We start from the raw sequence: 25264 nt of genomic DNA on the forward strand, positions 1-25264 counted from the left end.
GGGGGGAAGGGTGCAAGGCAGAGGGGGGAAGGGTGCTAGGTAGAGGGGAGAAGGGTGCAAGGCAGAGGGGAGAAGGGTGCAAGGCAGAGGGGAGAAGGGTGCAAGGCAGAGGGGAGAAGGGTGCAAGGCAGAGGGGAGAAGGGTGCAACGCAGAGGGGAGAAGGGTGCAACGCAGAGGGGAGAAGGGTGCAAGGCAGAGGGGCGTAGGGTGCAAGGCAGAGGGGCGTAGGGTGCAAGGCAGAGGGGCGTAGGGTGCAAGGCAGAGGGGAGTAGGGTGCATGGCAGAGGTGAGTAGGGTGCATGGCAGAGGGGAGAAGGTGCAAGCCAGAGGGGTGCGGAGTCAGAGAACTGCATATTCATCCCGATCTAAACGTATACATGCTAGCTGTGAGCGAGCTGCCAGCAGTTGGCGCCAAACTCTTGGAGCCCCAGTGCACAGGTGAATATGCTCCAGCTCTTTCATTTGGTGGGACAATTGATCTTGCTTTTCCCTACGAAGCTTATTATCTGCTGCTGGGATGGCTATTAGCTCACCCCTTAAAACTGCTTTCAAAGCTTCCCATAAATTAGCCATAGAAATGTCTGGAATTTCATTCAACTTTAGGCATGTACCTATGGCCTAGTTCATCAGTTTCACCACCTCTGGGCAGGGTAGAAACTTCTCACTTAGTCGCCAAGTCCACATGGGCCGTTCCATTGAGGGAAGTGCCATAGTAATTGAAACTGCTGCTTGATCTGAGAGGGTAGAGGGTTCTATTTCAGAAGCAGTAGCCAGTGTGTGTATATCGTTCGTCTCAAGAAAGTAATCTAGCTGGGCATATAGTTTATGAGCATGTTAGAAAAATGAATATGTACATGTATGTGGGTGAAATTCTCACCATATATCTTTTAGTCCCGCATCAAGCAACCACTGATGACCCCCTCAAGAGAGGGCCCTGACCATGTCTGTGCGCTGTTCTGTCAATGTCACTGTTGAGCGCTAGGTTAAGATAGCCACCCAGAAGGACTCGCAGCTCTGACGTGGGCAACACCTCCGTCACAGGTCTTACCCGTCCGCTTGGCCACACCCCGAAAAAAGGATTTAGCAGGCATGTGTGCAATAATGAGTGCACCTGATCACAACCACCCAATGCAGCAGCAACAAAACAATACCATCACACATAACGTTAATACCAACACCAACAATACAACACCCTATTACGACCAATACCCCCATCACAATACCAGCGTCAACACGCCGGACTAACAACGCAAACCAGCCCTGACAATTAAGTCAGACTGGCCTGGGGAGGGGGGTGGCGATTTGACTGAAGGGAAACACTGCTATTGCTTATTCCAGCACTGCTCCAAAAACAGCCCCCACTGCTCCAAACCTGACCCCCACCGTTCCGGGTATCACTGACTTTTTAAATGTATTGGTGCCCATTTCATTTGACAAAAATATTAATTTGCACAAAAAAGAAATTGAAAGCTCTCTAATGTCATAGTAACATGCAAAGACCACACACTCAAATACAGTTATTCCATTTGACTCCAAACATGAGACTTTACAGGTACTTGCCTTAACTCCTTCCCAAACATGAGAAGATCTGCAGCATTCTCAATAGCTCGAGACGCCATCCTCTCTGCTCGGTCTCTTAACTTGTAAAAGCTGTTGTAGATGTTTCGAATCAGCTCTTTGCTAGCAGCAAACTGTATTTGGATATCAGCTGGGAGAAAGTCCTAATACAGAAATCAAGAGCTTGATAGTTTAAATCATAAAGATGTCAGCATATAAAGAGAGTCAAATCAGATTAGTGAAGCCAATTCAGATCTAAACATTGTAAAGTGGCTTTCATACAGTTACTTTAAAATTCAGGGCTTTTTCTGATTTGTGTTTGATGAAGTATTACTAATATTTTACTGTTTATTTTCAGTTACTTTCATTTTTTTAGGTCTCGACTGCGCAGCGCACATGTGCTGAAAAGTAGGAGACCTCTTGTAATCGATTCGGTTTTGAGGCCAAAAACGGGCATGCATTGCATTGCTTTCAATGGCAACGTGTGCACGTTTGGCGATTCCTTTGCGGGATTGAGCTTTGAACCCATCTGTTAGTAATTAACTTTCAAACAGATGGTGCCCTTGCTCGCTCTCGCAAGGGAAACGCTGTGTGTCTTTGGGCCGCTCTCCCCCCACTGCTCCCACTTGGTTTATTGCCTCCTGTCACACGCCCGTCCTCATCTTAACCTGCCTTCCTTCTCCCACGCTTTCCTTCCCCCTTCTTTCCGTCTCTCCTGCTCTTTCCCTTAGCTGCCTCTTTTTTTTCTTCTCCCTCCCTCCCTCCCTCTCTCGCTCTCACTCCCTCCCCCACGGCAGGACGGTTTACAGATGCTTCCCCTCTTGAGGGACCGTTCATGCCAACATCCCTTGTCTGGATGCCGGTCAAGTCAATGCATGGTCTCAGGCCACCTGAGGAAAACATTTTCCTTTGCAGCTGGGATTATCCCCCGCGCAGGCCACGCTAGTCCGCCCTGCTGTAGTCCACTACTGGGCAGCCTCCAGGGCTTTAATGCCCACGTGCTGCTATGTGCTCCCGTGGGCGTACGGCCCAGGCGGGGTGGCATTCCAGGCGCTTGTGAACTGGAAACTGTGACCTCTTTACTGAGGTCTCTGGCGCTGCCCGGTGAAGGTAGGAGTCCTTCCTCTGGTGCGTCAGAGCGGAGGGTCATCGTTCTGACTAGCCAAAGCAGAGCGGCATGCTTCACCCGGAGCACCACTGGGGCAGTCGTTGACTCTACTGGCACGAATGGGGGCAGTGAGGGAAATCTACGCAGAGAGCATGGGTACTGAAAGGCCCATGCCTCTGTTACCGCAACGAGTCTAGGGGGAGTAGTGGAGTTCTTGTGGCCACTACACAGCAAGGCACCCATCTCCAGATTTCATCCGATGTCCTGGTCACGCCAGAATATATGATTATTCCACGATTTCAGTTACCACGCATGGCTTTACCACGCGAATTTTACCTCGCAAGTGGCTTTACCACGCTGGTATTTACAACGTAGCATTTTACTACGCGTTGCAACGTTTTACCTTCACGTCTTTCTCCACGAGCCCTTACTTCCATCCTCCTTTGAAACAAGCGTCAAAACACGTATACCAAAATAAAAAAAGGACTGTTTTTGACGTACACGGCACGTCTTTGGGGGAGGCTCTTTCCTCTTTCTTTTAATTTTATGTTGTTTTTTTGTTAAAGTAACCTGCTTCTTATTTTTGGGGGGGGGAGACCCCCCCAGCCCCCCTCCGTGCCCCCCCCCCTCCCTCTGCCCCCCCATGCCCACGCAGATCGACTTGAAGGAATACCACGTCTCCCCCCTAGCCCGTGGTAAAGACGTCGTGGAAGGTACCCTGCGTGGAAGGCACCCTGCGTGGTAAGTGTCACGTGGTAAACGTGAGTAGTGGTAATGCCTTCGTGGTTAATGATGTTTCCCGTCACGCCATTCTGACGAAAACATGTCTTCTGATAACACACTTATCTCAGATACTCATTTGAAGCTTTTACACCAATACGAATAAAAGCACTGATGTTTGACGTTAGTTCTTTTGTGTGTGTATGTGTCTTTTAAAGCGCACTGCTGCCCTGAGGCGTTGTGGCGCTGTAGACCCCTGGGGAACCCGTGCTGGCTATCCCTGTGAGATGGTCCCTACTGGGTATCTCCAAGGTGAAACCAGGCATCCCCGGCGAATGTGGAGGGCCGTTGTAGAGATGAGGCAAGCTAATGCCCAGAGTTGCCGAGTGTGATCCCTGGTTAGAGTAGGCACCGAGGCGAGAATTATCGAGTCCGCTGACCCTGGTCCACGACCCTGCCGCGTCGGGAAATGAACCCTGGTCCTGGGCCGTTCTCTGCTTCCGGGTCTGCCGCCTCTAACCAGTGATTTGTGTGTGTTTTGTTCTAAGTGAAACAATGCGTTTCTTGTGCAGTCAATTAAATTATCATAGCTACGCTCCCCTTAGTCAGGACCCAACCAGTTGAATGCCGGGAAGCCCAAACCATCAGTATTTCAAATCTGCGCATGAAACGTGGGTAGGATGAGCCATTCAGCTCAGAAAGGGATCTTCATTTTACATAATTTGTATTTAATAGAATTGGGGGGCAGGAGAACACTCTCACAATTGAGAAAGGGATTCACATACACTGGCGACCGCTTTTGAATTGGCTTTAAAACCATTCAAAGATGGCTGCAGCGCCTACATGGGATACAGTGGACTAAGTGGCAGCCAGAGCATGATAGCACTGCTTGTCCTTTAAAAAAAAAAAAGAATTGGCATAGCCAATAGGTCTAGCCTTTGGGACCTTATAAGTGTTTAGTTATGCAGCACAATATCCTTGGTGAAACAACATCAATTGTTGCATGGTTAAGCACTTATAGTGTCCCAAAGGTGAGACCTATTGGCTATGCCAATGCTTGTTTATTAAGTACTGTATTTACCTGCCATGCACACATTCTGTGCAGTGCACGACCCTTTACTGTGCTCAGCAGGGATTGGCTGCTGGGCCTCCACCAAACCCCTGTAGGCAGCCACCCCAGCTGCGCACAGCCTATGACATCAAGCAGGGTTTGCTGCAGGGCCTGGCCTTTGGCGGAACCATCAGTGAAAGAACAGTTGCTTGGCTTTTCTAACTCACCAAGTCTTTTCTAAATAGCGATGCAACACAAATTTAGCACCTTTCAATGAAAGAGATTACAAAAAGGAGCTGTGGATGAAAAGGAAGGAGTCTTTTAGGCAATAAATTTGGCACTCACTATATTGGGTGCACATGACTAAGGCCTTCTTACTGGAGACATTACCGTTTAAGGCCTACTGTTAAATCCCTAATCACTGGATAGTGATCAAGCACTGGCAAAGCATATAGGTCTCATCTTTTAGCTTTTCCAATAAGTTTTGCCGAAGCTACTCAGCATCAGCAAAAAATAAGAAACAGTTAATGAAGATGCTGAACAGCATTGGCAAAAAACAATACTCTAGTGTACACATACTTTACCATGCATGTGTAAGCATATGTCTTGAGTCAGCAACATTTCCCCTTTTTGTTTTTTAATTAAGCATTCAAAAATAGCAAAGTCCATCTTGCAGTGGTAAATAAAGAAATAAATTAATAATATATGGGTGAAAGCGCATTTAGAGAAAGGCCCAATTGCAAATTGCATGACAAGGCCCTTTTAAAAAGGCTTTAAAAATAAATAAATTGGGGAGAGTAAGAAAACACGTTGAGTGCTATGCACTCAAGAGGATGGCAAAGAAGCTATGTTCCATGGGAATACGTGGAAAAAAAGCAATCGAGCAAGAACCAACAAAAAGAGATGGACTGGGAGTCCACCCAAGCAATGGGCTGGCCCAAAGCCTACTGCAAGTATTAATACTGTAAACAATAGGTCTTTCAACATTGGACATCAAAGGGTAGCTGTCTGTAGACAAGACCTAAAAGGGAAATTAGGAAACCATTTTTTCTCTCTATTGTGATAGATGCCAGGACTACCTTGATGAAAGAAAAAAGATTTCAATTATTTTATTTATTTGGTGAACAGTAAAAACAGACTGTCTGTGGGTACCTCAGAAGTACAAATTTAGTAGTTCTAACACAATAATATGTATGTATGTATGCAACCATGGGTTAAGACTCAGATTTCACTGCTTTTCTGAAGCAAAACAGGGTAGATTTCGGTTTACTACCTTCTGGCAAGTACATTTTTGATTTATAAATTGCTATAAGAAATAGAATTTTATGCATGAAGCAGGTAACTATGCAAATATATTTATCTATGTATGTACATGAGCCCAAAGAAACCTTAAACTAATGTCTCACAATTTACATCCGAGTGTCAAACTGGGGCATGAGTCAGTTTATTAATCTATCTGGTACATTCGTAACTCATAATGGAAGTTTTCATATTGGCACCAATTAATGCGCCTATTTGTACATTGTACTAGCTATTACTCTATTTCTTTTGAATAAGAATATTTCATGCATTTAGCAAACGTAAATGAAATTCAGAAGTCCTGTAAGATGGAGTTAGAAGTAACCAAATTTCAGATTAGAGAAAACAAAAAAAACAGGTTGATTCCATTTGCACATATTCAACTTGTGTGGAAGCAAATAGCCTAAAAAGTATTGATGGCAAATACAGCCAATTAATTTGACACTACATTTGCTGAGTTAAAAATAATACAAAGTTATTAAAGTACATTTCCCCTGCTTTCAAAAGTGAAATACAGGTACATTTTAAGATGAAATCAGTCTGTACGGTATTGCACAGGTAGCAAAAATAGTGCTAAATGGGTTCACTTTTTAAAACAAGCATTGGCAAAGTCAATAGGCCTCAGCATGGGAAACTAGTGAGTTTGCCAAGACCTTTTGACGATGCTGTACAGCAGGGGTTCTTAACATGTGGTCCTGGAACCCCTGGGAGTCTGCAACACCATTTACTTATGAAATCAAATAATATTAACAGAATAATAAAGTGTATCAAAATAAACAAGCAAACTGTAACATTTAAAAAGGTAAAACATTATTTAAATGTGAAGGAATTTGTAGTGAGCACGCAGAGGCAGTAGGATACTTCTTGTAGATTTCATTTAACAGGCTACACAGTTGAGGAGCTCAGAGGTCAATGTTCCTCCATCAGTAACAACACAAACCAACGACAATATTCAAAGCATAACATTCTAAAATGTTATATTTACTAAGTTACAAGAAAGTAAATTCCATAAAAAAAAAAAAAAAAGCAAAACAACAATTGTAAACAAAAACTATGTCCAAAATCTACTCCGAGTAACAATGAATCTAAAGATCCTTCTCGGAGCTAATCGTTGGGGCAACACAGGAACTTCACTGAGACATTCTGTCGAATAACACGGTCTTTCACACTTGCGCGGTCAGGACTGGGCCTAACCTTAACAACTTTTGCTAGATTCCACAAATGCCCTCCATCCACCTGTACTGCATTTCCCTTGATCTTAAGTACTCGGATTGGTTCACCAAACTTGCTTTTTTACTTTTCTTGACATGTACAGGAGATGATTTTATTCTAACCATGCCCCCATTGACCAACATAACGAATTTGGCAACCATTTTCTTATCATACCACTCCTTTTGTTTCTCCTCAGATTGTGTCATGTTTTCCTTCACAATGGATTTGAAATGCTTAATGTCAGAATCAAATTTGAGCCATTTCGGCCTGGTCTGAAGCTGGTGTTCACCCTTCTCCCTATCAGGAGCTCGAACGGAGTCCCCTTTGTGAACGAATGGGAGGTAATTCTGTAGAACAAAATCATGCTATTCAAAGCAATGTACACATCATGGTTTCCAACCTTAACCCACTTGATACATTCCCCCACAATAAGTCCCGCAGGATTCAAGAAACACACGCTCCTCGCTACTTATAAATTTGTGTGCCATTATCCGATACAAGAACTTCAGGGAAACTTTCCCTCATGAAGACTTCCTTAAGAAACTTTATTACATTGCTGGCATTGGGCTCTCTCACCATCTTGATCTCAGGCCATTTAGAGGCATAATCCATGAGCACTAGAATATATCTGGGACCTCCTGGTAGAGAGTCATAAGGTCCCCTAACGTCAATGCTTAGTTTAACCCACCCATCAATCTCAGTGTCCATGCCTGGCCACCAGAAAGTCTATTGGACACGACGTTTGGTTTGAGTTGCTCCCAAGTGACCCTCATGGAACTTCTTAATGACGGTATGTCTGAAAGTAAGAGGAGGAATGAGTTTATCTGATCGCAACGCATGATATTTTCTAAAGAAATTTCCCTCTTATCCTTACAGTAAGGATGAAGCAAGGGAGATAAGACTTTTCACTGGGCCAGCCAGTCTTGACTAGTCCACACATATGTTGCAGAACCTGGTCATTATCAAAAGCAGCTAACCAGTCCTTTTCTGAACCCATTTTTAACTCTGGTATCTCTAAGGTTGCAATCAAACAATCCTCACAGTCTTCATCGAGAAGATCACTACACTGAATTTCATCATGTTCATCGATTCCAAGAGGAAATGAGAAAGAAAATCCGCTCTCCCATTCTTACCTCCTGAAATCTGGGTCACATCAAAATGATACTGGGAAGCTTGGCGACCATCCTTAGAATCCTGGGGGTGCAACACTTGCTCACACCACCTCTCGAAATGCTGACAAGGAGCTTGTGGTCAGTTTGCAACACAAAACGTATGGACAAACTTTTTTCTATGACCCACAAGCATGCCAAGAGGTCTTTTTAATTACAGAGTATTGTAGCTCTGCCGCTCTCAACACTCTTGCAGCAAACTCCAAAGTAGTCTCAATATTTCCTATTTGTTGCATCAAAGTTGCCCCTATCCCTACCTGGCTGCAATCCACGGTAATGCAGCAGGGATAACCGGGATGAAAAGGTTTTAGAGCCTTGCTGTTTCCCAACATGGACTTAACTAGGTCGAAAGCCTCCTTACAGTCATTGCACCACACACATTTGACACATTTCTTTAATAAGTTGCTGTTGAGACGTACTTTGGTCACAAAATCGGGGATAAATCTGGGGTAATACTCGCACAAACCCAAAAGAGATTTCACTAAGGTTATGCCGATGGGGGGTGGTGCATTAACAATGGATGACACTAAACCTGGCCTGGAGCGGATACCTTCTTGCGAGATCAAATGACCCAAATATTCTCATAGCCAGAAATTTGTAGTAAGAACGTAGAGACAGTAGGTTGCTTCTTGGAAATGTTATGTAACCGGGTACACGGTTGAGTAACGACAATATTCAAAGTATAACATTCTAACAATATATATTCACTAAGTTACAAGAACGTACATTCCAAGGACGGAACCCCATTACCTCATCCAGCATTGCATAAAATACGCTATCAATATTACAGAATTTGAAGTTCTATGGTAAAAATTAAGCTTGTGTTCTCAGTTTGATTCATGGAACTCGTGCAAATGCATCACACAGAACATATTCTAGACGATGGGTTGCCTCAGTTACAATTTAGAAATTTAGACAGCCCCATCCTTTCCATGATTTTTTATTTTTTTACATTGGTTGTGAATTAAATGAAATAGTTCATAGTTTGTGTATTTGTTTGATAACTGCTTGTTTCTGTATTTTTCTGTATTGTTTTGAGGTTCAAATCATCAACATTACTTCAGCCGTGGTCCCTGGTTTTATTAATGATTCAGGAGGGCCCCCGGATTCCAATAATGATTTAGTCTTGGTTCCCGGATTCCCGTAACGATTAAGTGTGAGTCTATAGAGTTTGAAAGCTTAAGGACCACTGCTGTACACATTAGCAAGAGTATGTGGAGCATGACCAAAAGTTTTTTTTGTCTTTTTTAAATCAAACAAGAAAAAGAAAAGGTTAAGATTTTGTAGGCACATGCATGCATCATTATTATTTCGGTCTAGTTTTGAGACGAGCATAAAAGCAGTGTTTAATAATTAAATATACATTACAGTTAATAATACTTGCCACCCAAGCTATTTTTTTAGCTTTGGGTAGCCTGGAAAAGTCTGAAATGTCACACTTGTAGGAGAGTTGATGGTTGGTGTAGGAGAGTAGGGTCTGCAATCCTATGATCACCCAGATTTTTTGCTTTTGTTTCACTGGTTTACGACTTTCTCTGGCTGTGGGCCTGCCAATCAGACCCACAGCCTGGCTGTTCTCTTTCTAAATTACAACATGTACCCTAGGTGCATTTACCAATTGGTACTGGGCCACCTTATCAGACCCTGTAACTCAGGGCATAGGTGTACCCAGGGCTACCAGGGGCTGCAGCATGTATTATGCCACCCCTGACTGGCCTCCTAAATTTGACACAACTGGCTGCATGACAGCTGGGGCAAAGTCGTGTAATCACCCTTTGCTGTAGGTGTAGTATACCTATACCTAACCCTAAAATGGACACACAGATTCCTATCAGTCACTCCTATGGCAGGCCTTGACAATCCTGAAGGCAGAGTGCTTGGAATCGTGTGAGATGGTGCTCTGGCATGAGCTGAGCCTGTCTGCAGCTTGCGGAACCAAGTCCTAATAGCTGTTCCATGATATCGCATACCATATACTCTTAAGTGCATTATAATCCTCGCGGTTAAATGCTAACTTTGGTATTGCTTTATCAAAACATGTCGAGTAAGGTGTCATACGAATTGGAATACTAACCCCTCGCCAATTCTGGCGACGGGGTTAGCATTCCACCCTTCTAGAGGGACATGACATGTATGTAACTGTGAACCCCGGTTAAAGTTAACTGAAGCCTCAGCTCCACAAAATGGATGCTGCCACCACAGACACGAGTCTGACCTCCTGCTGCTGGGAGTCCTTCCAGCGAGGGAGGCCTGGACAAAGGGTTTCCTGTCCGGGGCGGTGCTAGCACCATCCCAGACATGGTTTTGTGTATCCTGGGTAGGCAGGGCTTTACAGGAAGGTGACTGCTGAGTGGCACCCCGGTGCTCACTACGCATAGGCCGGTCTGAACCAGTTCCAGGGGCACACCAGCCCCTGGCCTGGGGAAGTCCGGCAAGGCAGAGGGGTGTAACCACCCCCCTCCTAGTCCCACCCATAGGCAGGACCTAGTCACCGGGTCAGCCCCCTTTTTTAGTATAAAGATGGGAGCGGGCCCCCTGTTCAAATTAGATCATCTTTGGAATCAAGACACGACTTTCTGCGAAAGGACTTCACGATTTCTTCATCAAGATTCTCCCTTGTGGCTAAGGAGTAGTCACCCTGCATCCGCAGGCACCATCCTAAAGAACACTGCGGTCTGCTGCAAGTCCTTCATCACGAATCCGACGACCCAGCTCGACGAGACCCGGCTTCCCTGGCACCTCTGACCTCTACTCACCTCTACAGCCAAGCTGAGAACCGTGAGTGCGACGAGACCTCGAGGGACCGACGATCGCCAAGACTGCACGACATCTTTACAACAAGCCCACCGTGTCCTCCACGGGTGAGTGCTTTGGGGTCCAAGAAGCCCCGACCCTGCGCAGCTCCAGCACCCAAGGTCAGCCTCCCTGCATCTCCACGATCTGCGTGGGGCCCCTCTGCTGTTTGCTGTGCACTGCGTTGTTTGGCTACTAGCCGGCTGGCTTGTGGCCTTCTGAACGACGCCCGACGACATCACTGCTGCTGGTCTGGTTGCTCCAGACTGGCCCTTGCTTCCTTCTTGAAGAGAGGCACCCCGGACCCTCCTGGTCCACTCCAGACGCCATTTTAGGTCCACCGCGTGGGCTTGAATTTGCCAAGGCTTTGTTGCCCAATCCTGGGTCCAGCGACGCCGACAGCTTCTATCTTCGTGGGACAGCTCGATCCTCCTTCCTGGTCGCCGACAACGCCTCCTGGTCCGTGAGATCTTCGAGCACAGCGTCACCCACACGCCTTGTCGAGGTGGCTACCATCCGGTGCCCTCCTGGTGCCCACTGACTACTGGCTAGTAGTCTCGAACTTGGTCCCCTCTGCTTTCAGGTGTCATCTTCCATCGATCCAGGCTTGGATCCACCGAACTTTCTTCACTGGTCGCCTGCCAGCAACTTCTTTCTTCCAGGCTCCTGGTCCGTCAACGAGGATTCCCGACGTCTTTTGAGTCCTATGCAGCTGCAGCCCCTGGGCTAGGTAACTTCGGCATTTCGGTGCCCCAGCATAGCCTCACTATCCAAGGGTCAGAATCTACTTTCGTTTTCTTCCTACCAGGTCGGGTTCGCCCGAGAACACTAACTTTGCAATTTCTAGCTACCATAGACTTTGTCCCGCATCTCGCGTGAGAGTGCACACACTGCACCCGAGTCCCCGGGGTCTCCTAGAAGTAATCTAACGATCCTATAGTCAAGTCCTAGCGATTCCAAAGCCTATTAGTACTGTACTTACCTGCTAGTAATTTCGCATTCCACTTTTCAAGTATATGGTTTTCCGTGCCCCTCGGGCATTTGTATATACTGTGCTAACTTAAGTATTTTTGTAAGAGTTTTGGTTTGTGCTTAGTACCCTGTCCTCATAAAGAGTACAGGGCTGTTGTGATTCTTAATAAATAACTGTTTATTTTCATAACACTTGTGTGGTGTCCTTTCACTTGGTATTCAAGGGGTATATGTGTGGTAAACAGCTGGCTTAACACGCCCTCTCGAGTCGTTAGCCTTAGACTGCTCGTATCCACGCTACTAGGATAGCTGGTCTATAAGGTTGACTTACAACCAATCATCAATAAGGGTTGCTGGACTGATACATAGTGTTCACTAGAATAGTGAGCACTGCATATCAGGCCACCTTCTCACAGTTGGTAGTTGTTTTGGTACCATCATTGGCAGCGCTGGCAGGGTCAATGGGTGTGGCAAGCTACAGGGGCCTCCTGACCAGGGCTGTGGCACTTTTAAAAAAAACAAATTAAGCATTGGGGGACGCAAGGGGGTGGGTGGGGCAGAGTAAAAGCAGCATATGAGAGAGCAGCATGGGGTAGGTAGAAAAGTACATGAGCTAGAAAGCAACTTGGAGAACAGGGGAAAGTACACACAAAGGAGGTTGTAACAGAGGGAGACGGCAACATGGAGCATGTGGGTAGGTATTTGACGAGCTTAGAAGGACACAAGGGAGACAGCTTAGAAAACACATGAATGCTCATGGAGTGCTTGAGCGTAGAAAAAAAATGTCTACTCTAAAAGCGAGCAGCAGAAGGCCAACCAATCAGAGATTGTGCGGAGGCGATATACTCAAAGGGATGGACAAACTGGTACAAGGAAAGCCATTAAATAGGAAGCAAGTAAGTGACAGAGCCAATCAATGGTAACTGATGGGAGGGAAGTAATAATAATCACAAAAGGGTTTCCCTAAAAAAGGATGTATTTTCTGATGTATGTATTATTCCTTTAAAATTACTAATAAGCAATGCATGTTGTATAGGTTTTCCCCATTTGTTTACTCCGTTTGTGCGCTGGTGCAAAAATCCTTCTGTGATATGGAATAAAGCAGAATCGTTCGATATTACACAGTCATCAAAAATGGTAAATATGTGTTAGCCCTTTTTTTGCACGAGTGCTGTGTTTCTGTAAGAGAATGGATAGGAAGGAGAACAACCTAGTGAAGAGAGGCCACTTTCACTTTTAGAAGTGGGGATACTTCATAAAATAAAGTAAAGTATTTTAAATAAGTTTTGGTTACCAAATAAGCGTACTTGTGGTGCCATTAAAAAAAAGTGGTGAAACGAAAATGGTGAAACGTGAATATCAGGCATTCCTATATGGAAGAATTAAAAAATCTGCAGATATGTTTGGCAGTCGAAGAGTGGTACCTTGGCTCGGGTGGCAAGCTTACAAGTCATGAATTCATCTCCTACTGCCCGTGCAGATTCCCGCATATTGTTCTGAACTTCCTGTAAAAAGATAAAACCACAAAAAATATTTCCATGAATAGCAATTTTGATTGCAGTGCACACTCCATGCTTTGCCCCTCCCAATTCTCAGTTTCTCATTCATTTAAATCACTTGATACCATTAAGCTCTTATTTATGGGGTTTCTATATACTGGAATATATTAAAATAACATATTAAAGTTTTTTTTTGAGAAGCCACAGCTCACCCACTAAGTTTGAACTGACACGCAGATCTAAAGAATACATGGAAATGCTACTTTCCTTCAAAAACAGTTTTCCAATATATAGTCAGTCAGTACAACAATATCCTATATTGTCAGGCGATTCGCTTGGATCTGTTTTTAAAGACTCATTTACACGAAGGTTTATTTTTGGGGTAAACTCCAAGATATTTTCTGATGTACACAAACAACTAGTCGGTGGTGGTAGTCTTCATGGAAATCTTGGTGGGCAGCCTGTCCTCACTACGGTGACTAAGTAAATCACTCCATCTCCTTGACGGAGCTGCTGCCTGCAGATTTAGAAATGTATGCATTGTTAAGTTTGAAGGACGACATAGGAAACAACTTTTTTTTATTTAAAAAAAAAAAATTCCAAAGCAAGATTTTTTTAGGGGAAAAAAAAGAATTATTGCCCCTCCCCTCCCACACCTCCCTCGCCATGGGAGTTTCCTACCATGATGAAGAGGGCACTGTGCACGTTTCAGTGCCCCTTACTGTCAAGTTTTTCTTGGTTGTGAGTGACGGGCAGTACAAGACAGCTGTATATCTGCCCATCTAAATTAGGCGGGCAGACAAAGGCAAACCTACCAGAGTCCTTAAGACCCTCGGAGGAGTCTGACCGTGGCAGAGACAGGGTAGACTCCACTGTTGTGAAACTATGATCCACTTGAAGTTAAAAATAAAGCAGGAGTTCCATAATGTAGATGGGAAGGGAACTCCTACCGCTTTCCGACAGAGTTCCATCTTCCCCGTGATTTTAATGAGTTCCTTAGTCTCCACTTTGTAGCAGATCTGGCAAGGCATATCTTCTTTTTCAGGAAGGGGAAAAGTCAAGGTACATCAGTTTAACTACATATTTAGCACCCTTCATTCTTTTATCTGTATAAAGTTCAGGATCATTTTTTTTACTGGGGCGGGGGGGGGGGGGGGGGGCATTTTCAGGTCCCGGAAACCCCATGCTCAAGGGCCTTATTCTTATTTTAAGGGAAGGGGGAGTTTGTCCCCTCTCCCCAAGTCTTTACAGGCCCTGGGGACCCTGCGCTTCCCCAAAACACACACATTCTGGACAGGCATTTTACATGCTCTGATCGCATTCGCAATCTCAGTTTTCCTGCTTATAAGAGCGGGGCCAAGAAAACTAATGTCTGCTCCCAGAGAGGTTATCCCTGCGGACATGGTAACAGTGTTCTAGGGATAGGATCCTCGGGACAAAAGAAGTACGCTGGGTCCGAGAGGGAAGCCATTCCCTCCCTCCCCTAAACATACAATATGCAGCACCCCTTCGACCTCAACCCCTGGCCCTCCCCAAGGTGTTGTGCTTTTGGCTGTGGATGGAGACCTCCAGGGACCCCCTTCACCTGGCCTAGTGGGGGTAGAGTATCCCTACTCTGCCCCCCTTATAGCATTGTTTAACCTTTTTTCTAAGATTCAGGACTCATTTTAAGATCGCTGACACCCAGTGGGAACTTTGTAAAAAAATAAGTTCCGGGGATCTTGTCAAGAAGCAGCTTGCACCAGCCCATTTCTCCTGCTAGCGCCGCCCAAAACAGAACCAACTACAGAACCATGAAAGGGGGGGGGAGGATGTGGCCTAATGGCCAGAGCTGTCAACTTTGGAACTGGGGAACCAGGTTAGAGTCTGGCATCGGCTCAACATCCTGTGATTCTGGGCAAATCACTTAATCTCCCCGTAAATTAATGTGTCCTTAATTGCTGCTCCTGAAAAGCACCTGAGTTGATGATTAAGTGCCGGTGCTGAGCACCAGAAACCACCGGCTCAAATTAAGCACTACTGCCACAACATCGTTGTTAATGTGGTGGCACCCAATCAGATCTTGCCTGGAGATGTCGTCTCAGTGGACCCTCCGCCATGTGAAATCTCTATATTGTTTACCCTTAATTTCTCAAAAACTGCTTAAAAGGATTTACACCAAATCACAAAATGCACGTTTTCTCGACCTAGATCATCCTTCCTACCAAGTTTGCTGTAAATTTGTTCAGGAGGTTTTGCGGTATTGCGATTTAATTTTCCTATAGAAAAATAAAATGAGAAAATAGGTTTTGAGACCACCCCCTTTTTCTCTGCCCCCACTTCACGAATCACCCCAAAAGTATCCAGGAAGAAGCGGAGGAGGAAGGTCTTTTTCTTTCAAAGTTTTGTGAAGTTTCGTCAAAAGGCATCAAAGTTCTACGCAAACCAAAAAATGCTTTATAAATCATAACTACATAGTGGTAACAGCTTCTGTGTAATATTTATTGATAGACAAACATAGCTATAGATGTATTTAGATAGATTGGTAGTTCGGGCTGGACTGTTCCCATGAGGCACAGGGTCAAGGCTGATTTGCATATAGCCATTGTCTGACCTAGGGTGGTGTGGAGTGCAAAGAAACGATGGATTTAGGCCAAGATCTTTGTACTGGGGTGAATGTAAGACAGTGTTCCGCATTCTGTCCATCAACTGTGTTTTTTTCAATTTAGATAGATCTATACATTTATTTGTATGTGTGCAATTGTGACTTCATGGTGTTTTAGATTGCATTACTTAAAGAGCATCTGAGTTGTATTAAATCATTGGACAAATATAGTGAGACTTTAAAAGTGGCCTTTATTACATCTCATTATTTACAAACTGTAGTAAAGTGCCTCTTTTTGCATGGTTACCCCCTACGTTTTTGCTTGACATCTGATGCAACCTGACTTGATGTGCCCTTGGTCCTTGCCAATCAGGTTCCCAGAGCCTGTGTGCTTTCAAAAGACTGTAACTTTGTATACACAATTGGCACATCCCTGGCCACAGGTAAGGTCCTTGTAAAAACACCATGCAGCACCTATTGTGCCACCCTTAGAGGCCCTGCAACTTAACCCACACACACTGCCACTGCAGGCTGCATGTTTTGGTGCAGAGAAAAGTGAATAGTCAACACGGCACACATGCCTGTGTGCCATGCCTGCAATCTACTGCCTAAGGCCTAGGTAAGTCTCCTCTTTGGCAGTGTGCATTAGCCCTAGGTTGAGGGTACAGAAGCATGAACTCTGTACCCTTACAGTGTTTAAGACCATTCTCAGACATTGTAAGTGTAGTAAAGCCATGAAGAGAATATGGTCTGGGAGTTGGTCACGACGAACTCCTAAGTTCCATAATGGCTTTACTAAAAACTGGGAAGTTTTATAGCAAACTTCTCAGCACATTAAACCCACACTGATGCCAGGGTGGGATTTAATGTGAAATGCACTCAGAGGGCACCTTAGAGATGCCCCCTAAAAATTGGCTAGCCTTGGTGTGGTTCCTGCCACCACCAGACAGGTTTCTGGACCCCTGGTAGAGAGCCTCCGCACTCTGGATCCAGAAACAAAGCCCATCCTGGTCATTGGCCCTTGCAGTGCTGACCTTAATCCCAGGAGCTCGGTTCCCACAACCAAGTGGCCTGCTAGAAAGCAGTCCCTAACTGAAGGCCCCTAGCCCCATTGGCTAACGTTGGGCCCATGCACTCTGCACTCAGCCGCCTCAGTGCCACTGGTGGTGCAACTTGAGTGCCCATCTAGACCATGGGTAACCTTGGTATTAACCCCCAAAGCTCACCTTCGAGAGTCGAGTACTTACCTCCAAAACTGATAACCATTTTTTCCCCTAGGAACCCAAGTTGAAGGGTTTGGGGCCTCAAAATGTTTTAAGTGTGGAACTGCTAATATATGGAGAAAAGTGAACTCAATTGCAAAGTATAAAATGTTGTACTTACCTTGTATGTAGAAATAAAGTGTGGTATCTAGGCATACCACCCCAGTACTCAAAGTAATCCAAAGTACCTCAAACGTGATCTAAAAGTATTTATTGTATGATACATACTGCATTGAAAATGGATACAAACTTGTAACAAATTTAATTTCAAGCAGAACTGCATTACCTTGAACAGTCTTGCATTTAGAAAGTATATATTACTCACCTGTGCCAAGCCCTGCATGGTTCTAAAATAAAACATAAGTATATCTTTTTTATACATACTTAATTGCTATCAGTCCTGGATTGAGTGATTACAATAAATGCTTAACACACCCTTTAGATAAGCCTACACTACCACAAAGAGAGCGGTTAGCAATTAACTAATTTAGCCTCTGCTACACCTCTGGGGACTCCCTGGAATCTCTGCACACTATACCTTTCTTTGGTATAGTATATACAGAGCCAGTTTCCTACACAAACTATATTTAGAACCAATATTTTGTGTGAGTAACATATCCAAGGAGTGCAACTTTTGTCACTGAATGAACAAAGCAGATCAATAGCTGTGTTCTCCTGATCAATAGATAATCAATAAAAGCTATCTTGATTATGAGGCACATGATCATTTGAAGTGCATTTAATAATGATTTCTGATTAATAACATTTTGATTAACATATTGAAATACGTTTTTATATTTCATTGACCAAAGACCAATTTCGTTCGGGAAGGTAACTATGCCGAGGAGGGTATGGGGTAGGTTTTAAGGAAGTGATTATGCGTGAGTGAACCGGGAAATATGGGATACAGTACAGAAATAATCAATAAATACGTTAACTGGCGCCACATACCTGTCTTGATAGACTAGAACAAAAGATTTAAAGTTTAGAGGAGCAATATGATCAGACAGGGAATGTGCAGCACCCCTTGGATATAACATTTAAAATTGTGGACTTCAATGAACAGCTAAGGAAGTAATTAAACACTTACTGAAATATGCAAGTTACAATGCATGAATGTCTTATATGAGAGGCCAAGGGCCTATTATGCAAGTGCAAACGGTTTTGTGGCCCGTTTGCGTATGCAAAATACAAAAGGGCCATGTACTAACCATAATTAGCGAGTCGCTAAATAGGATTAGCGACTCGCTATTGGAAGAGGTGTTCCGAAGGCGTCCCTTCCTAATAGTAGGCCTGGGCGGTAAATTCTGTTCCGCTCACGGAATATGGGTAAGTTTGTGTTCCGCGGAGAATGCGGAATTGCCAAAAATTCCACGATCCGCGGCTTCACAGAATGTTTTGCTTGTTTGCGTTTTCAAAAAGAGCAGTTGCGAGATATTTCCCCTGAGCACGCAAATAGCATTCGCGAACAGGAAAAAAGCATTGCGAACGAGCGGAACAAGCAATTCCGCGTGATCGAGGACCTCTGTGTGCATGCGGAGATTTTTTACCGTTTCGTGGAGCTGTGCGTAGCGCAACTATGCAAATTCCACCCACCCCTACCTAATAGCGATTCTGAGCCCTACTTATGACTGTTTTGTCGCAGTTTACCACCCTTCTCAGAAGGGTGGTAAAGCACTCGCAATAGGGAAGGGGTCCCCAGGGAACAGGCAGTGGTCCCAGGGACCACTACCTTCCCTTAAAAAATGTAACAAAAATGTTTCATTTTTCTTTTTTTAAATGCATCCCGCTTTACTTTAAGGAAAATGGGCTGTATTTAAAAAAACATAAACTGCTTTATTTAAAAGCAGTCCCAGAAATGAAGGTCTGCTGGGCTCAGCAGGCCACCATCCCTGGGAGGGCAAGCCATTCCCAATGGGGTTGCAAATTGCGAGTGCCTCATTAATATTTATGAGGCGTGCAATTTGTGCCCCCATTGGGAATCGCAAACCGTGTCTGAGACACTGCTGTACATTGTGATTTGCAATTCGCAATTTTGTTGCAGCTTGCGAGTCGCAAATCACAATGGTCGTACATCTGGCCCCAAGGTCCTACCCGGTCTATCCTTCTCCTTGCAGAGAGAGGACACTGAATATTTCAATCACATAGCACTCAAATTACTTAACAAACTCAACAGTTTCCGGCTGCCTGATTACTATAGACCAAATTGACAAAGTTATCCCTAGCTTGTTCAGACGCAAAGCACTTCGAGAAGATGGATTTCTCAGTGAATTTCATAAAGTTTTCTCTGCATTACTTGTACCACGATTGTTACATTTCTAGAATGACACAATAAAAACTGTAGCTCTACATCCTTCACTTAGGGAAACCTTATTGGTAACGCTCCTAAAACTTGGCAAACTCCCAACCCTACAATGCAATTCATTTTGACTGCTCTCCTTAATAAACACACATATTAAAATCCAAGCCAAAGTCTTGGCAAATAGACTACTTCTTCTTCCACACATGATCCTGCAAGACCAATCAGTGTTCATTCCTGGGGGATGGACCACCCATAACCTATGCCCTCTCTTCATTTTAATTTATCAATTAAAACCTGAAATTGAAGGGGTGGCAGATTTTTTTTTCAAACACCACCCAAGCTTTTGGTTCACTGGAGTTAACTTTTTTGGTTACTGTATTTAAACAGAATGGGATGCCCATCAGACGTTTTGGGGTGGATCCAGTTTCTTAACTCTAAGCCAACCATCAGGGTTAGTTTGAACAAGCTCCTCTCTGACCCAATAGAAAGAGGAAGAGGCATCCATAAAGGATGTTCTTTATCTTCACTGTTGTATGCACTTGCCTCTGAAATCTTGGCATGTGCTATTAGACAACAGCATGCCAGGAAAGGTTTGAAGTTCAGCTCCTGAAACTTATTATATGTGGATGACATTACCCTATATTTCTAAAACTCAGCCCAAAATGTTAGCCCAGTCATAAAATAATTTACCATGTTTAAAGCACTGCCAGGAATTTCCATAAACTGGAACAAGTAGACTGTATTCTCCCCGACACTTGGGAAAAACATCTGTAGGCATAATTTTCTCCTCCTGTAGAATCATGATGCATTCAAATATTTGGGAATATGGATAAGCTGTGACAAAGTAACTGTCATAACTGAAAATGATGGAATAAGAATGCATACAATTGAAGATCAGGGAAGATGAAGGATCCCTCTTCCCATTTCTCTCATCAGTAAGGTAGCATTGATGAAAATGGTCATCCTATCTAAATTATTATACCTGTTCTCCAAAATACCTACACCCGCCTTAATAAAAGCTTTTTCAAAACCCTTAGATCACATATGAATAAATGTGCATGGGCAGGTAAGCAGCGTAGAGTTAAATGGGAAAAACTGACTTCACCGTATGAGCAGGGAGGACTAGCTGCCCAATATTTTTAACTGTATTACCTATGTAACAAGCTCTATATGCACATTTATGAGCACACCCACCATACAAGGGCCACTGCGCATTCAACTTCTCTAACCCAACTAATTGGATTGACCTCTAGGTATATTCGTTCAGAAATAAATTCAGTTGTCACCACACAACTAGCATGAGAGGGACTTGGGAAACGATTACTATAACAAATTTGATATGCTCCTAATCAACCCGAGAACTTTGTGCTTTACACCAATTAACGGGGGAGACTTTCTCCCTACTTAGAATATGTAGATTGGCAGTAACAAAGATTGAATACCTGTTTGAACAAGGGACATTCCTTAACTATTCCAATATCAATGATAGAGTGGAGACCACCACTCAGAATTTGAGCGATATGCAAAGCCCACTACCTTTCCTTTCCTCAAGAACATTCACTATGTAGAGGCTTATTGCTTCTCATGAATCTTGCCTTGCCCAGACATATTGTTAGTAGACATTACATGCAAAATGATGATCTTGTAACCCAACCAACCACAAAAATAAATCCATGTTAGCGGTTACAGGTAAAGAATGGAAATTTTGGTGCAATCAAATGGGTTGCTGTCTCCAAAATGTAGACCGTTTACTTCATTTTAGACCCTGTTAAGGTTCACAAACCATATCCCGCAATCAGTCTAAATATTTTCATCTATAGCTTTATTGTTTGCAAATAGAAGCGTGGCATTCATTTGGGGCAGAAAAAAAGTCCTATACCAATGCATGGTTGGCAGTCCTAACTTACTGCAATGAACAACTTTAAGTATATTACTCCACCCTTCCATCACGTAGTACACCCAAAGATATTTGGCAACTACTGCACAAGTACCTGGCTACTGCTACACTTTAGTTACCCATGAATATTAATGCTTGGGAGTACATTGTTGCTTAAGTAATGAAATTATGACAATATGATTACTGGGTATTGGTGCAACTTGTTTGTAACTTAACTTGTAGATATGTATCAGTCATTTGAATGTGGCATGTACCATTTTCTCTGTGTCAAATATTTGCACTGCATATGGCTGGTGTGAGAAAAATGATGCCAAGTCTTTGTATTACAATAGATTTTTACTCCCAAAAGATAAGATTGTCCTATCAACTGCATTTACCCGGTCATGAACATTTTATGAATGATATGACTGTACTGCCTTTTTTGAACGTCAGCTATTTCGTTGTGATGTCAGAAAAGTTTAGTAAATAGATCATTTGAAAAAAAAAAACATTTGTGTGACCCTAGGCGAAATAAATTAATATATACAAAAAACCTTACTTACACTGGGATTGCTGTCCAACATCCAAATTACCAGCTGATTTTGTTACATATCAGTAAGATAATAGATTCCTTTTCATCTAAGAATATGCAGGTAAAGAGACAAAGACACAACAGTCTTAGGTTTTACCTCCTTCAATATGGTTATTTCACCGGAAAGAAGGGGAATCCTGCCTCGGAATCAACAATGCCTTGCCTTTTCAATACTGTTTTATAATAAAGATAAACACCCCACTTTTTAATTTGCTACCAGATACACCACACATACCCATTTTGTGACAAAATGCTGGCAAGGCCAGGCTTCTTAGCCTCATGAACTCGACATAAACAAGCTCACTGTGACAAACAAGATCATTCACTGTTCAACAACAAATATTGCATCTTTGAAAAAGTCTGAAACAAGCAGGTTTGGCCCGGAGAAGCCTGTGCTTGTTATGTGCAAATAGGTTAAAAGTAATACAAAGTACACTTTCCAGTGTCTAAAGGTGACATGCATGTTTGTGTTTAAGAAAAAAACTCTGTGAAGTGGAACTGAAGTGGGATACCTTTCAGGCAGATGTGCACAAGCAAACTAGCATCACTCGCAGTTAAAAGAGCCAAATGTGGAAGCTGTCTGGCTCATTGCCCCATACTGTCCTGGGCAGAAGCATAAGGTGAGTGAGTATATTTCTCTCATGAATGCTTTAAAAAACAGGAGGCTGAAGGAACAGGAATATCTGTCATGAGGCTAGACCAAAAACTGAGGGCACAGAAATAAAAATACAGTAGTCAAAGATAAGTAAAACAGAAAAGTGGTACAAGAAAAAGAGTTTACAGAATGACTAGGCCCCATTAACAACAGCATGATTTCCAAGAGCCTTCTTCATTGGCACACAACACAAATCAATCTTTTTTGGAAAAATGTAATTCTCCTTTAACAACTGCAATAATTGAAGTCTGCATTATTTGCTTAAAACTCCTTTAAATTAATACAAAACTGACATTAACAGTAAGTGGCATTTCTTTAAGATGAATTCACTCCATTTATTCAATTATAGACAACTGACAATTTAGAAGCTGATGTGCAAAGCTATAGATTAATTGTAGGACCAGAAACATCAAGAGCACAAATTTAAAGTGTACTCACCGGGCCATTAAATGTAAGGAAGATGTTCAGAGCTGCATCGTCCCAGAAAAATGGGTGCCGAGCCACAAGATTAATAAAGCGTTTCAGAGCTCGTCGTCGCGACTCAATGAACTCTCGATCAGCTAAGGAAAGAAAAAGTAATATTTGAAGTGCTTAATTTATTAAAATATCTCCTGGTAAATGCCTTCTCCTGAAATAATGATATGTTTACATAATTTGTTTTCTCAATTGAGATGCAAGTCTGTTTATCTAATTGAAGTTAATAACTGCCACTAATATACTCAATTCAGTCTGGCATTTGCTAAACACCTCTTAAAACTATTGTTAGGGACAAGAACTAACAAACAGCCACACTAAAGGAATATTATCAATGCCTCCCATTTGCCAAGCCCAGATCAATCTGAGCATTAAAGATCGTAACATATCGAAGAAAGGTCTTCTTGATGGAACTATCGGCAAGTTCGATAAGACGGACAAGAACATCAGTATGGCTATCATTTTAATATTAAGAATTCTGCATGTCCCAGGCTGTGGCATGAGTCAACTTTGCATTCCAACCAGCCAACAGCAACACCAGTTTTTTTCTAATCAGTCTAGAAACCTCTTTATGGATCACTAACTCCAGGTATCTAAAAGAGTTTGCATTCCAATCCAGGTGAAAGTCTAGTTCTATTTCCCATGTTGAATTAGTGAATGGAAACACTTTGGACTTTTCTCAGTTAACACATAACTGGGGGTCACATGTCCACATATTATAGTTAGGAGATATTTCATTGGCCTACTTCTTAATGTACAATAAATATCATAACACAAAGATATTGAAAGATGAGGATGCCCGAATACAAAACCTTTGTGAGCATGAAACACTCACAGTAAATAGGCCATCAGTTCCACAGCAATGGTGAGTAATAGTAGCATCAGCAGCCACCCTTGAATCGTGCCTTTAGATTTTGTAGTATTGTATGGGATTCTCCCTTTACAAGAGGTTGAGCGAACATCAGCTTAATTAATTTGAGGAGTAAGATTCCTACCCCAATCCAAATTTACCCCAAATTTAGAAGAACCACACTGAGTGCATTCCACTGTAAGATGGGAGATACATATTCAATAGCCCTTACAAACATCTGAAGCAAGTATGGTTCTATTTTTCAGCACACTCTATAAAAGTTTCAGAAAGGACAATCTGAATTTGGGTCCTTCCAAGCAGCCAATCTTTTTGTTGCACTTATTACCTCACTCAACGTAAAAAAGCCCCATCAGTGCTATTCTACTAAAAGGCGTTATGCATGCCATAGTGCCATCATTCAAGTGGAATCTTAGCTAATCCTGCAACATCTTTACTTCAGAAAAGTATAGAATCTGGGTAGCAATCAGCCAAAGTTTTGATGACAACTTCATTGTTAAAGGGTGGTGTTCCACAGCAGTATGTACGCTGATAATGTTATCTTGCAAGTTGGCATTTTAAGCAGTCATGCCAAGGTCTTTCTTGGACTATCACAGCAACATCCCTTGTGCTTTTGCTACGAATCTCACGACAGTATCAGTCACCTGGCATAAAGCATCCAATCTGTACTTGATTTTGGGAAGTATGGTACATCTTTAGCCCCTTAGTTACTGTATTTCAATACAAAACGCCTGACTTTCAAGTAATCTAACTACCAAATGAGTGGCTTAATAACCATGGTCCACTCTGACATGCACATAACGCTCAAATAAACCTATATCTACTTACCAGAGAGCCAAAGTCAACATCAATATTAACGAATTTTACAATTGCTTCCCTAATCTCATAACAAAAGACAGAGGGCCTGATTTAGATCTTAGCAGATCTGGTCCCGCCGTCCCTTTTCCGATTGTTTTACTGCCTGCCTACTTGGTGGTCCACCCGCTCTATTTTGCTGTTGGTGGGTCCTGGATAGAAGATCGGCCGAGTGCCGCTGACTCCGCCAGACTTTTCCTCTAACATCAATGGCATCATAGGCAGAAGCAGCTGTCGGAGGGAGTCCAGCTACGATTACTGCAGGCCCAATCATGGTGTGCCTTTCCGTCAAGGAAAATGTGGCGGGAATACCTCCGACCTTGAGTTGGGGGATTAGAACATAATCAGGTGGAAACTTAACTTTTTTCCTGTTTCCTAAATCCGGTTCCGTCTTGAGCCCTATTGTCCAGGTACC

At 43.2% G+C, this 25264-nt stretch overlaps 1 protein-coding gene across 3 annotated transcripts in view; it reads right to left on the bottom strand.

Annotated features, from left to right (window-relative positions):
- SNX8 (sorting nexin 8) overlaps positions 1 to 25264 on the bottom strand; it is a 167309-nt gene that overhangs the window by 38277 nt on the left and 103768 nt on the right. For all 3 annotated transcript variants that reach the window (XM_086940614.1, XM_086940615.1, XM_086940616.1), the window contains exons 4-6: positions 23091 to 23212; positions 13307 to 13387; positions 1562 to 1722 (exon numbers count right to left, since the gene is read on the bottom strand). In XM_086940614.1, coding sequence (XP_086796740.1) covers positions 1562 to 1722; positions 13307 to 13387; positions 23091 to 23212 — 364 coding nt within the window. The remainder of the gene's footprint in view (positions 1 to 1561; positions 1723 to 13306; positions 13388 to 23090; positions 23213 to 25264) is intronic.

This window comes from Lissotriton vulgaris, chromosome 10, assembly GCF_964263255.1.
Source record: "Lissotriton vulgaris chromosome 10, aLisVul1.2, whole genome shotgun sequence".
NCBI lineage: Eukaryota > Metazoa > Chordata > Amphibia > Caudata > Salamandridae > Lissotriton > Lissotriton vulgaris.